This window comes from Myotis davidii, unplaced genomic scaffold (assembly GCF_000327345.1).
Source record: "Myotis davidii unplaced genomic scaffold, ASM32734v1 scaffold430, whole genome shotgun sequence".
Lineage (NCBI taxonomy): Eukaryota > Metazoa > Chordata > Mammalia > Chiroptera > Vespertilionidae > Myotis > Myotis davidii.
The window spans coordinates 743,032-757,183 of record NW_006285247.1 but is presented as its reverse complement, the minus strand read 5'-3'; the positions used below and the strand labels follow the sequence as shown (position 1 = coordinate 757,183).

Sequence of the window (14,152 nt, the reverse complement as noted above, 5' to 3'; positions counted from 1 at the left end):
AGTGATCCGCCCCAGCCCTGTGGCGACGGGGCTGTTATTTATCTGTGCTCGCTGTGCAGGGAGTGTGCTGGATCAGGTGTACAGAGCAAACACCGGCCGTTTAGAGAGCAAAGATTCGGCTCACTGAGCAGTGCCATGGAGGACACAGTTTGTTGTGGTTTCTGGGAAAATCGCTCCCTCCTTCCCGTCTCTCTGCCGTCACCTTCCTTCAGGCCTTCGTGTCTGAATCCAGACTGGTCTGCCCGCCTCCAGCTGGCCTTCTCTCCAGCCCCCAGGCCACGGCCAGGGAGAGCTCTGAAAGACACCCACAGGGAGGCGAGCCTTCCTTGCCCTCACACTGGGGCCGGCTCCCCTGTGCCCAGCGCGGGAGAGCACGGCCTCCCAGGCCTTTATAACTCGGCCCACCTGCCCTCCCGCTCCCAGAATCTCCGGTTCCAGTCCCATTGAACGACTCACTGCCCTGCAACTCCCCACAGGCAGTTCTCAGCCAAGGCGATCACCCATTCCTTTCTCTTCCTCTGGGTCAATGAGGCCGTGCTCTCTGTTTAGCTTCTGTAGAGCGGTCTCTGGATGCACAGAATTGTGACAGGAGAGAAGCAAGAGAACCAGGCCCAGAGGTTACAAGGCAGACACCCTGCACAGACCACCTACTCGGTGCAAGTGTTATAAATCAGCATGCGAGTTGGAAAAGGCGCCCCCCGAGGGGGCAGGTCGCTGATCTGACGATTAAATGCCTCCCATGGCCCACGAAGAGTAAGTTTGAAATTTTATTTTTTGCATGCTGAATGCAGAGGGTGGTTTTGGTGAGCGGACCAAGTCTTAAGGCATCATGGTCTCTGGGATCTACCCCTTCTCCCTTTTTCCTCTTCCCCACGCCCTCACTACACATTCACCTATTGAGGCAGACGTGTCCTTCCAGGGATCAAATGGTGAGATGACAACTGTCCAGGAAATGTTTTCCCCATTGAGTACTCAGAAGCTGTTCTGGTCAAGCTGAACCAACAAGGCCCTGGGACTTCGGTTGGGAAGCAACTGAATGTAAATGTGGTAGGATCAGCAGCGCTGATCCGTTAGGGCAGTGGTTCTCAACCTGTGGGTTGCGACCCCTTTGGCTGTTCAACGACCCTTTCACAGGGGTCGCCTAAGACCATGCTGCATATCAGATATTTACATTACCATTCATAACAGTAGCAACATTACAGTTATGAAGTAGCAACGAAGATAATTTTATGGTTGGGTCACAACATGAGGAACTGTATTTAAAGGGCCAGAAGGTTGAGAACCACTGCTTTAGGGGGTAGGGACATGGGAGGCATGTGGTTTGCTGCCATGAACTTCTGGAGGCCAGGGTTGTGTCTTACTTATCTTGGGGTCCCCTACAGTGCCCGCCCCAGACAGTGGCTGCCACAGGACAGACCCTCATTCAGCTATTCAACAAATATTTACTAAGCTGTAGAGGATTTGTTTTTCCAGGTTTGGAGTTTTAAGCTTGTTAATAACAGCTGAATTCTTTCTCTGTTTTGTCATCTGCACTTTTGGACTCGGAGTTGGACCTTGTCTTTCATGGTTTTTCCAATCATCCCTCTCTCCCTTGCCCAGCCCACTCCCATAGTCTGCATACAGTAGGCTCCCAGTAAATATTTGTTGAAAAGGAGGAGGAGGAGGTGGAGGAGGAGAAAAAAAGGTGGAAGAGAGACAACTTAACAATAAGCAACACAGCAGGTAGGTAATCATCCTGAAATCCATCTTGGAGGCTAGAGAATTATCTCTGAATTTTGTCCAATCGTGTTTCCAGAAAGTCCTGCCTCTGTCATGGCTCTTGTGGTCACCTTTGGTTTCTTTTTTGTGCTGGCCACATTTGTCACCAAAGCCATCAGCTTCCCCACCTAACAAGGCAAAACCCTTCCTCCCTCCTAACCCACCTTCCTTTCTTCCCCAGATATTCCTGAAACTCATGTTCAGAGGGCACACAGGTAGGCACCCTCGGGTGCTCAGAGTGATCCTCGGGGAGCTCAGTTAGGTGGGGGGATAGACCGTTACAAACCATGCCATGAAGTCTCCCGGGGTTGAAAACGCAGAGGCGTACACATACCAATGGCAAGAAGGAAGGGAGGCAGGACAGGGCAAGTGGGAGGGTCAGGGAAATCTAGAGAAGATGACCTAAGACTCTAGTCTTGAAGGAAGAATAGACATAACCTATTTGAAGAAAGAGGGAAGGGGTTCCAGGCAAGGAGAAACACATACAAAGGCAAGGAAACAATGGAACTAGATTTTCTATGTGCCTTATCAACTCCATCTCTTGCTTTATACTCTACCCGTTTACCTTGTAGCAAGTGAAATGATGGAACCCTCAGGCAGTTTAGAAAACTTAGATAGCCAATCATTTAATCTCTTAAAGAGAAAGGCATTGATAACATGGGCTAGCCAAGAGATTAAGCAGGTTCTTGGGTGCTTATGGGAAATGGGAAGCTGATGAAAATCAGGCAATGAATGTGAAATGTACATTTTATATTTAATTCTCTCTCCCTGGGAACTTGAGAAGTTGGAATTCTTTGCTGTGTGGGTGGGTGAATCCATGGGTTTTCTTAGCAGAAGGATGAGATAGAAGATGAGGACACAGTAATTCTAGGAATTTCAGGTGGGACCAAGGTCTATTCTCAAAGCCTTTGGACTAAACCTTTGCAGGTTCAACATTTGCAAAACATTTAATGAGATGGTCCCAGTCCTACACCCCAGCTGGGACCATTTCGTTAAGACAACACCCTTCTCTGAGTGTGGTTTATTTCTGTTCACAGAACCTTGGAAGACAGGAGGCCAAGCTGACCTCTTTAGTCAAGAGTCAGCTCAACTTTAAAATTATGATTGCATGTGAAAGCTAAAATGGGAAAGAGAAAAAAATCAGTTCTCAGAACAGAAATGCTAAAAACCCTTGGGGCCACATTCCAGTCAAGGTCTTGGCCCTGTGCACAGAGCTCCCCTTGGGGGTGGCTGGGCAGGAGATCAGCCGAGACCAGCTCAAATCAGTTGAGTGTCAGGGGTCATGGAGTTTATTCTAGAGGTGCCCAGTTTACAGATAAAGAAATGAATCAGAGTGATTATGCTACATAATCCTTAAAAACAGAAGCTCATGGGCTGCTAAAGCACTTACCAATTTCCAATGAACTATGTGCAATGATTAAAGAAATCAGAGGAATAGAGTAGGTATTAGCTTCCTAGGGCTGCAATAACAAACTGTGTGGCTAGAATACACAGTTCTGGGGCCTAGAAGTCTGAAATTGAGGTTTGCTAAGGTTGGCTTCTATTGGAGGCCTCTCCGCTAGCTTCAGGAGGTTGCCGGCCATCCTTGGTGTTTCTTGCCTGGCCTACAGCTACATCACTCTAATCTCTCCCTCTGCCTTCACTTGTGTTTTCTTTGTGCACATGTCCAAATGTCCCTGTTGTTGTAAGGACGCCAGTCATTGGGTTAAGGCCTACCCTAATCCAGTACAAGCTTGTCTTAAATTGATGATGTCTGTCTGTAAAGACCCTATTTCAAAATAAGTTCACATTTACAGGCATGGTGGTTAGGACTTCAATATGTCTTTTGGGTGGGCACAGTTCAACCCATAATGGATTGTAAGAAAAACAAAAATGAAACCCTGGGCAAGGCCAGAGAAGACCTGGTGTCCAACCTCATACCGCCCATTGGGGTACCCTTGGACTCTCAAAGTTTCTGTCCCCCTCTCTAAAGCAAAGCAGTGCCTGCTCTGCTTACTTTACAGATGCCATGAGAATAAAATAATTTTTAAACAATTATTTTCTATATGGAGAGTATTTCTACAAGTGCAAGGGACTATGAATTCATTTCAGATTGTGTTGACTCTTCCTTAACTTCATAACTACTTGATGAGTAGGTAATAAAATGAGAAACATGGCCTGCTTTACAGGGAAGAGAATTTAAATTACATGCTTCCCTTCGTTTATGTTTTGAGATAAAAGTATAATGGCAATCTACAGAGAACAGTAGTGCAGATCCTTGTGCCCTAGGCTTTTTGCTCACACCACAGCAGGGTGGTACTTAGGTGAAACTAATGGGTACAAAGCAATTAAAAGGCAAACCAAGAGGCCCTGGCTGGTGTGGCTCAGTTGGCTGAGCATCGTCCCATGCAGCATGAAGTCACCAGTTCAATTACTAGTCAGGGCCCAGGCCCAGGCTGCAGGCTTGATCCCCAGTAGACGGCCTGCAAAAGGCAGCTGATCCGTGTTTCTCTTGCTTTCCCTCTCTCGCTAAAATCAATAAAAACATATTTTTTTAAAAAAAACGCAAACCAAGAGGGTCAATGTTCTCCTCTGGGACATCAGCAGACATCTCCAGTGGTAGTGACTCCTCGTCCCCTCGATCTGTGTGGTCCACGACAATGTCCTGCTAATGGCTTTGCATCTGCTCTGTCTGAAGGTTTTTCCGAATATGGGGACACAGACCACCCAACTTAGAAAATTAGCTTAAAAAGTCATTTTCCTGGCTGACTGATGAGACATACATACTCCCATGTCCGCTACACAAAATAGAACCATTGTATAGCCAGAAATAAAATTCTGCAGTCAAAAAAAAAAGCCCCTTTCAAGAGGCCTGAAGCTCTAGCAGTGGTAGGGAAACACTGTCAGGCCAGCAGATTGAGCCAAAGGGACTTGGAAGGTATATAAAAACCTCCACACATACGGGAAGTGCCAAGAAGAGGTGCCATGCAATGACAGCCTGAGAACCATAGTTCTGTCCAAAGCATCATGTGATCACCTGGGTGTTAGTGAGGCGCACAGTCGTGACAAATGCTATTAACCTTGGACCTTGGGGGTTTGCTGACCCAGAGGAAATCCCAGAGGGGAATAACAGCCCCAGCAAAATGAAACAAAGAGGCTCTCAGAGAGAAGCTCTCCATCGGCCCTGCAAACGGAACTCTCCATTTCTCAGTGCTGGGTGCGTGTGCTTCCCAGGGATCTCACACACATTCAGGAATAGGCCGATCACACACGAGGTAATAAACAAAAGTTTATTTTCCTTTAATACAAAAATTAAATAGCAAAGTTTATTTATTTATTTTGTACAGCGATAAATTAGAAATTTACAGTACAGACATCAATGCAGACACACGTTTGTACATCCTTAAAAGCGGGGTCCATTTCCTTCGACGGTCAGCGATGCATTCAGGGCAGGTGTAGCCGGGTTTGCCTGGTACCTGTATGTCGAACATCTGAAAGTTTCCAGGTTGGCCTCGAGGTGGTTGGAGCTGCACGGAGGCACGGGGCTCTGGGGAATGGGCCGCGGAGCACTAGCTTCACTGTGGCGTGAGCAGGTGGAGTCCCATTCATTTTTTCACAGATCCAGCTGGTATTTATTCCACCCTTCCTACAATGGGCTCAAGGGGGTTCATCCTCAGACCTTTTAAAGTCTTACATTTCTGTGAGGTAGAAAAAAATTCAGAACCACCAAGATGCCCCATGGTGAGAGACCCAGAAAGCAGGCCCGCTCCAGTCAAAGCCCACAGCTGAGTCCGGGCCGGGGCCCATCAGCAGGGCGGGAACGGTGCACACCTGGGAGACCAGATGGGCCCAGCCATCACGGGGCACAGCTGCCCTTGCTCTTGCCCCTCTTCTCAGGAGCCTTCTGGGATGACAGTGGTCATGTACTGAATATCACAGGGGATCGGGGAGCTACAAAAGCTGGAAGGGCAAGGCTCACACAGGTCCCCAAACAGGTCCACTACCAATCGCCTGGGTGAATACTGAGAATTTGCTGGTGCAAAGAAGAAGGGAAACAGATAAACCAGAAACAGAAACAAGCTACTCTAGGGCAATGGGGCTTGGAAAAGGCGTGCTGGGGGGCATCGGGGTCCACCTTCCTCCTGGTAATGTCCCGCGAGCCATTACTGCCCATGGGCAAGGCAAGAGGCAGCAGCAGAAAGCTCTGGCCAGACCACAGTGAAGCAAAATACATTATTTAAGCCTCTGGTATCTGATCCTAGGTCGGAGCAAAATGCTCTCCTACGAGTTTCCAAGAACCGTGAAGTAGGCCCAGAAGAAAAACGATAACCTGGGTCCTTTGCCAGACATGATACAAACCCAGCTGGGGACTCTGAACCCAAATACAATAAAGGAGCAAAATGAACTGTCAGAGTCCAGTGACTCAACATCATTGGCTGAAACAGCAACCCTCCCTCAATCTCCTCCATCGCAGATTGAAATTCAGGATGAAGACTGATTCAGTGGGAAGAGAGGGGGGTGTTTCGAAAGTCTGTGCTCTGTGTCTCTCTTCCCTACTTGCTGCTGAGGTCACCTCACCAGAATCCAAAGCTTGCACCATCCTGGTGAACTCCCTCTCCACTGAGTGCCCCCCGGGGCTGAGTTCCTCTTTTCGACCTCAGGTCCCAGCATAGCTCCCAACAGAGGAAGCACTGAATTCAGTGGCCAGGAGGCAGAGTGGGGGCAGAGAGGACAGAGCTGGGGATGCTGGCGAAGTCACAGCTCAGAGCTGGATACAGAAGTTTCCCACACCCTGGGTTTGGGGGTGCAGGTGAGGGAGTGACCCGGGAGAGGAAAGTCAGAGAGCATCTCAGGAGAAACGTGTCACCCCTTCTCAGGTTTCAGGCCCCTGAGCAAGCTGCCAGCTCAGAAGCAGCCTCAGAGAGCAGGAAACAGGTCTTCATAGAGGAAAAAGGATATGAATCAACCAAGTAGCTCAACCAGATGGTTCTGGCCAGTTCCACCCTATCCCACGTCTCTCTGCCCTGAGACCCGGCCTTAATGAAGGAGGAGAAAGGAGTTTGTCAGAGAGGAGGCTGGACAGGTGCCTTAGGCTCTGCTGAGTAAAATCTCCAGAGACCAAGGCATGTGTAAGAAGCTACAAGTATACCTACTTATTCTAGACTCCAGAGAAAACAACAACAGCCCTAACCTTTTTCCTAGCAAGACACTGTCCGCAAATTTCCTGTGCAAGCTGCATGGAACACCCCAGGCCCTGAACTGCCTCCACCCAGAGCCACATTAGATGTGGGTGCTCACGTGCTCACCGCCGATTTCATAGTGTTCCTTGGGATTTCCACGAAAACGCTATGAAACAGTGGATGCTTCCTGTCAGAGCCCTGTCATTGATTTGCAGGGAATTCTGGGAAGGGACCAGAGATGCGTCAAAGAGAGAAAGACCCAGGAGGAGGTTTAGGGGATGAAGACAGTGAAAGAGATGGCAATTCAGACACACTCACACCTTCCCAAAACCAATGGCGAAGTTCAGCAGACCCAGAAGCATCCTGGTCTAGGACAGTGAGAGCAGAGCTTACCCTCCAGGACATCGCCTACAGTGCCTGCCACAGGGCCTTACACACAGTTGGTGCTCAAGCAATGTGCTAATCATCGACCTTTTTTTTCTTTTCTTTTTAGACAAAACCAATGTAAGAGGGGATGGAATCACTTCAGGGTCATTGGTAACTGACGCCTTAGCCACAAGCTCCTTTCCTGAAACCATGAACACTCTCCATGAGTGTGAAAGGAAAGGCCCATCACCCTGTGACGTTGCCAAGGCCAGTAACCCGGCTGCATCCACAGCCACTTCTGATCAAGTACACTGCCCCCCAGGAGGCAAGAGCTTTGCTGGAGAGACAAGTTGTCAAGGCACAGAACTCAGTGTCCAGGTTCACTCATGTACTCTTGTGTCATTATTATTATGGCATCATTCACAAATATTGAGCACCTACTCTGCGCCCTCTGCTAGGTGCTGCCTTGGTTACACCATCGCCAACACATGACAAAGAAAATTGCATGACAGCCCCCAGCATGCTAACAGCAAGGCCAGTGCCCGGCTGCACGGTCCTTCCCTGGCCTGGGCCAGAGGCTCCAAACAAGTCCCAAGACACCAGAGCAGAGCGTGAGTAAGGGCAGGCTCTGCCCTGGGTGCAGGCTCCAGGGCCCTGGCCAGCTATGGGAACTGTCTGCAAGCAGCCAGGGAGTTCACATTGTACATTTCATAGGCCATGTGGTCTCAGATGGAGTTCAACCGGTCCTCCCAAGGACCCTTTCTCATGCTCCTGAAGCCTGACCCCGGAGGCCAGCCAAGGTGCTCAGGCTGTCCCCCCCCCCCCCCCCCCCAACCCGTGACACACACCCTCCCGTGCCTACTTAGTGCCTGTCTCCAAAACCTCAAGGCTTTCCCTTCCAGAACCTGCAACAGGTCTTTATATGCAAATTCATCTCGGACTGTGCAAGAACCACACAAAAGCAGGGGAGAGAAGGAAGGAACATGTTGAACCAAGGGCATAAAGCTCCAACAAACAGAAAGCCATGCTTATTTCCAGAATTTGCCTACCTACTTGGAATTGTGAGTCCCTGGAGAAGTTTTTCCATTAAAAAACAAGTGATAAAAGAGCTTTCCTACCTGTTTTTTTTTTTTTTTTAAAGTGGGGCATGAATAAATAAATAAAGGAGTCATTGCAAAGTAGTCGCTGAAGCAGACAGGTAAGAGTTACAAGGAGAGCAACCTGCGACAGTGTCAACAATTTGTCCCGGAGATCTGGTGATTAGAGGGCCTAAGGCCGGTTAAGAGAAAGGCCAGTTACAATTTTAAAAGAATTGCAACTTTGGAGAGGCTGCTAGGGGGTACCCCCTTGTAAGGAACATAAAGCATAAATTTTAAAAGCTCTGGATACCTCCGCAAAAGGCAATTAAGACCTGTGCTGTTAGAGTTTGCAGTTCATTTCATAGGGTCTACACTTTATTCGCTACAAACCAATCAGCTGCTGGCTGGCATTCTGGAGATTCATTAGGCACCATATAAATACTCCAGGCCACGCTGCCTCCAATGAAATCTTATAAGGAGCCTTTGCCAATTACTGGGAAACAATTATACACCAAGTCGTTGGATTAGCTGTCCTTAGTCCCCTCTACAACACTGAAAAAGTCCCCATTGTGGCAGGTAGACCAGACTTTTCTGATAACATTCTTATGCTAAAAGGAAAAAAAAAAAAAGGCACTATCATTCCGAGAATGCAAGTTGACCACAGTTTGAAAGTCAGTTCAGTATACTATTATGTCATGGTCCAAGAATGTGCTTTTAATTGTAATTGACACACACAAATTACACAGTTTAATCTGTGTGAATGCAAAGTTGCCAAGAAATTTAACATTTTAGCTCTTCCAGACTGGCGTCTGCATAGATGCAATCACACAAAGTAAAATATATTAAATCCCCATTGCTCAATGCAATAGGTCTCTGGGGTCGGTAAGGTAAGTCGACTTGGTAAATCTCATTTTCCTCTGAATTAAGTGATTGTCAGAAAGTGAATCACCCTTCCGTCCCCCCTCATTAGGCACGCTGCAGTGCAAAAATTCCTATAAAAATGCCTATTTTGAGTTATGAATGTAAAATGAAAAAAAAAACACCCAACAACACAAAAACAGCAGCAGCCTCAAACAGACATGTTGAAATTTAAGAAGAGAGAGAAGAAAAATCCACTGGATACCTTATGTGTGTTTGTACAGTACTTTTGTTTGTTCAAACAATTCTGTTTTATGACAAAGGCACTGAAAGATTCTGACACCACCTCTTGGGAGAGCAATCCTCAAGTTCTAAACAGCAGACAATGCACCACAGAAAATGTTTATGTTAGATCAGCCAAACTATAAAACTCTTGTAACACGTCTCTGAACCCGGCATTTCCAGTGTTTATAGATTGCTTTGCTATCTGAAAGACCCAGTTAGTATTTTAAATTTTAAAGAGTTAAAAAAAAAAGTTAATCTTTCTCCCTGCAAGTTACCTACTCACAGCTCAAATCCCACCCCTCAGGGAAAAGCAGCATCGCTGGAATCTAGGCAGGACCTCCACGCTCCAAGTTGCGACCTGCTAAAGTGATCAATGTTATGATTTTTCACAGCTTTGAGAGCCTCTAACTGGCTTTTCCATTTTGGATTATTCCAAAGTCTGCAGCAAAATCATTAGTTTTATGATGCTGGGGTGAGAGGGAGAAGGTAGTGAGTGAAGGGGGTCACCTTAGGGTGGCTAGTTTGTTTAAACTGAGATTCACTGCATGAAACTTTTAGTAGCATTTGCACCGAAATGCTGGCATTTCCCCATCAAAATTTGGGAAGCGTGGAGGCTGGCTAGCTTTACACCACAGTTTCATTGCCTTTCCCAGGCTTTACCCAACCATTCCCTCTTTTTTCTCTCTTTACCTTCCCAGAGTTCACCAATCTGTTGGAACACTTCTGCCATGTGTGAAGAGTTTTGGCAGACCAAATCCACATGCCCGAAGTGATGCCCACCAGCAAAGACATAAAAATTTTCAACATTTCAACGGCCATATTGGAGTCATCTGCGGAATAGCGGAAAAGCGCCCAGTTGGAGATTTCATAGAAATAGCAGGCAATCACGCAGGTTGCAGGAACCGTGTACAGGACTGAGAAGACCCCGATCTTGACCATGAGCCTTTCCAACTTGTCGGTCTTTGTCCCATCCTTTTGAAGATTTGACCGAATTTTGAACAAGGCCACCAAGCCTGCAGCAATGAACAAAGTTCCGATCACCAGGTAAGTGAACAGGGGAGCCACCACGAAGCCGGTGAGGGCATCAAGGTTTTGGTTCCCAACGTAGCACAGGCCCGTGAGTTCATCTGCATCCACCAGTCTCATAATCAAGATGACAATGGTCTTCACCGCGGGGATGGCCCAGGCTGCGATGTGGAAATAGGAGCTGTGCATCTCAATGGCTTCGTGACCCCATTTGAGTCCAGCTGCCAAAAACCAAGTGAGTGTCAGAATAACCCACCAGATGGAGCTGGCCATTCCAAAAAAGTACATCAGCAAGAAAATGATTGCACATCCTGTGTTCTTAAGTCCTTCTTGGATGAGAACAGGTTCTGCTGCCTCTTCAAAATCGCAGGATATCCTTTCCCGGCCTACAGTCAGCCTGACAATATAAGCAATGCTATAAATATTATAGCACATACTGAGAAAGATGATGGGGCGCTCAGGGTAGGAAAACCTGGAAGAATCGATCAGGAAGGTCAGCACGGTGAAGGCAGTGGAGATGAAGCACAGGCTGGCCCACACGGCCATCCAGACGTCGGTGAACTCCTTGGCTGAGCGGCTGTATAAGCCAGCATCGTAGCCGCACTTGAGAACGCAGTTCAGGCTCCTTTTCACCCAGATGTACTGATCGGAGTTGGTCCCCACGGAATGGCACTCTTCCCCAGGCTGGATGGAGTTTTTGTGGGGTAATGGCACCTCCTCGTCCCCTGGCCCTTCCATGCACATGTGGTTGTGGTCGTTCTGGGGTGGGAATTTGCTGCAGTTCAGGCTCTCCGGCCAGGCAAATCCAAACTCCTTCAGGACAGGTTCACAGCGCCTCTTGACAGAAAGACACATGCCGCCGCACGGGCCGATGGGGATGTTGATCTTCTCTGTGCACATTGGCACATACACGGAACAAAGGAAGAACTGGAAAAGTAATGAAACGAGCAAAGAAAACAGTGACTGGGAAGTATGACCAAAGGTTTGCACAAAGCTGAGTTGTGAATGCTTCCAGGCATAGCGCACAACTACTTTTAAACCTGCCTATAGGGAGTCTGGCCATTCATGCTGACCTCAGACAAGGATGTCTAGTAATCCCCTACACACTTTTCTTCTTTGGGTTCTAGTAATCCTTTCCAGGGCAACATAAATAAATACAGGTATAAAAAGGGTAAAATGAATTATATAATCCCCTTTTGTCCAATGCTTAATAAGTCTTAAAAGACTTAACGTTGAGTTCTCCCTCCCTTTTCAGCTACTATTTGAAAGAGCTGAACAGACTAATCAAATGATAGTCATTTTGGTGATGGGTGATTTATTTTCCTTTTCTTTTTTTTTAAAAAAAAATATTTTTATTGATTTCAGAGAGGAAGGGAGAGGGAGAGATAGAAACATCAATGATGAGAGAGAATCGTTGGTCGGCTGCCTCCTGTATGCCCCACACTGGGGATCGAGCCCGAAACCTGGGCATGTGCCCTTGACAGGAATGGAACCCAGGACCCTTCAGTCCGCAGGCCGACGCTCTATCCACTGAGCCAAACCAGCAAGGGCTGGGTGATTTATTTTTCATCCCCATTTCTTTATCACCATAAAAATAAAGGTTAAAAAAAAGGAGACCCACCTCTTCGGTTAATACTCTCTCTTTTCTGTACTTTATCCCTTAAAATTATTGTTCATATCGAAACAGAAAGTATCCTAATTACGCTACTATCTAGACCCAAGGATGGGATGCAGGATGGGATGCAGGTTGAGGTCTCTGGTCCCCAAGGGTTTGTTTGGCCAGGTTTCCACTTTGAATAATAATGAAGCACAATAGGAAAATATAAATGTTACGTCCCTGACGCTGCAGTACCAGCAGGGGAGAGTGCAGTTGCTGTCCTCAATTCCTCCAGCATTGATAAACAGCCTGCTTGGCTCCTTACAGATGTTGTCTATGAAGTCTAGAGTTACAAGTTACTATTTTCCAGCATGTAAAGGGATCCAGTCCTGTCCTTCAAAACAGCTTGGCTGCCGCCCCAGGATACATGCAATTAAAAATATATATCCCTGGAAAAGCCGTTTCTCCAACAAAAAAATTGCCACTGATGTCAGGATATGTGCTGTTTCCAAACCGAGGGCTAGCGGGCCATTTCTTAAGCTTTTATAACCTAGTTCTGAAGGTCTGGAACTTCCACGGGGACACTTCACCAGCAACGGTCTAATCCCAGCCATCTTTCTGAAACCACAATCTAACTTTTAAAATGACCCATATAAAAGCATGCACCCTAGTAAGTAAGCTGCCTGCTTGTCTCTTATCTCTCAGAAGTTATAACCAGAACCACTGATTTCTAAAGCTTTTAGCTAGCCTGGACAACGATCCCCTATTTTCACCAATCTCTCCCTTTTCTAAAATTCAAAAGAAAAAAAAAATCACTCATAGTTTCGTCAAACAAAACACAAGTGTGAACACTTTTTAAAAATGTCCTTTCAATCCTTTTTCTTTTCCAATGAATTGGGTGTTGTTGCTTTTGGGGGGTGTTGTTTTTATAAGATTGTCATCACTTTGTATAGGCAAATTCTTTCTTCACTTACAATTGTAGGATGCACGTTTTCTGTATCATTACATAAGCTTAAAACATGTGTAATGACTGCAAACAACAACCGCAACCTCCCAATATGCAAGCTACCTTCTTCTAATATACAAACTACCTTTCTCCCAAACTGTGTTTTCTCCCCCTCCAAGTACTAAACCTGCCTTCAACCCTGAGCATAAGAATAAACTCAAGCCAACGCAACCATTCCTTCCTGCATGACCTCTACAATCAGGGGGGCTACACGCTTAGGGGCCACTCCGCAGAAAACGGGGCAGTGGTGTTTCATTGAACAAACCACCCAGAAATATGGGGGAGAAATGAGGTCGGTGAGGGAGAAGTTCCCAGCTCCTTATCTCTCCTTCCAAGTCTTAGCTGCAGCTGGCTGCCCCGCCGGGGACTCGCCCACTGAGCGGCGGCGGCCAGAATCCTTGGCAAAGATAACCCTCAGCTCCACTGGGGTTAGGGGCTTGGCCAGACACGGTGGGCAGGGGAGAGAAGCGGAAGGGCGGGGTGTAAGAGTGGGTTCTTTCGCAGGCCAGATGACTTACACAACGTTTTGGCTTCCAGTCCCTGAGAAGGGACAGACAAGTGGGGGTGGGGATGGAAATCACTTTTTCAGGATTATACCCTTCAGCCTAGAAAGCGGGCAGGGGGGCTCAACTTGGTAAGGGTTCCACCGAGTTAGTTTGGGGCGTCCCTGCCCCAAGGGTCTCGCGGGGGATGGGGGTGGGGGTGGGGTGGGGGCGCCCACCTGCAGCTGGCTGGAGCAGCCGTACTGGATGAGCGGCGTGAAAGTTGTCAGCTGCAGCTCGGCGTCCGTCTGCAGCTCGTGCCCCACCAGGTTGGGCATCTTGGTCACGTTGTAGCCCAGGTTCTGGCACATGGAGATGCGGATGGGGTCGCAGCGCCGCTCCTCCTCGTCCCCGAAGCCCCAAGCCGGCCCCAAAAGCAGCAGCACTAGCCAGGGGACCCAGGAAACGCTCCTGCTCTCAGCTCAAGCATCATGTCTCTGCCTCGCAAGAGACCCCCTTAACGCACTCACATCCAT

General features: G+C 47.7%; 1 protein-coding gene across 1 annotated transcript; it reads right to left on the bottom strand.

Annotated features, from left to right (window-relative positions):
- Window positions 1-5,013: 5,013 nt before the first annotated feature.
- FZD4 (frizzled class receptor 4) lies at window positions 5,014-14,152 on the bottom strand. Its single transcript, XM_006755867.2, has 3 exons — window positions 14,143-14,152; window positions 13,856-14,061; window positions 5,014-11,458 (listed from the first exon to the last, which is right to left on the bottom strand). The coding sequence occupies exons 1-3, from the start codon at window positions 14,150-14,152 to the stop codon at window positions 10,130-10,132; spliced, it is 1,545 nt and encodes a 514-aa protein (XP_006755930.2). The 3' UTR covers window positions 5,014-10,129.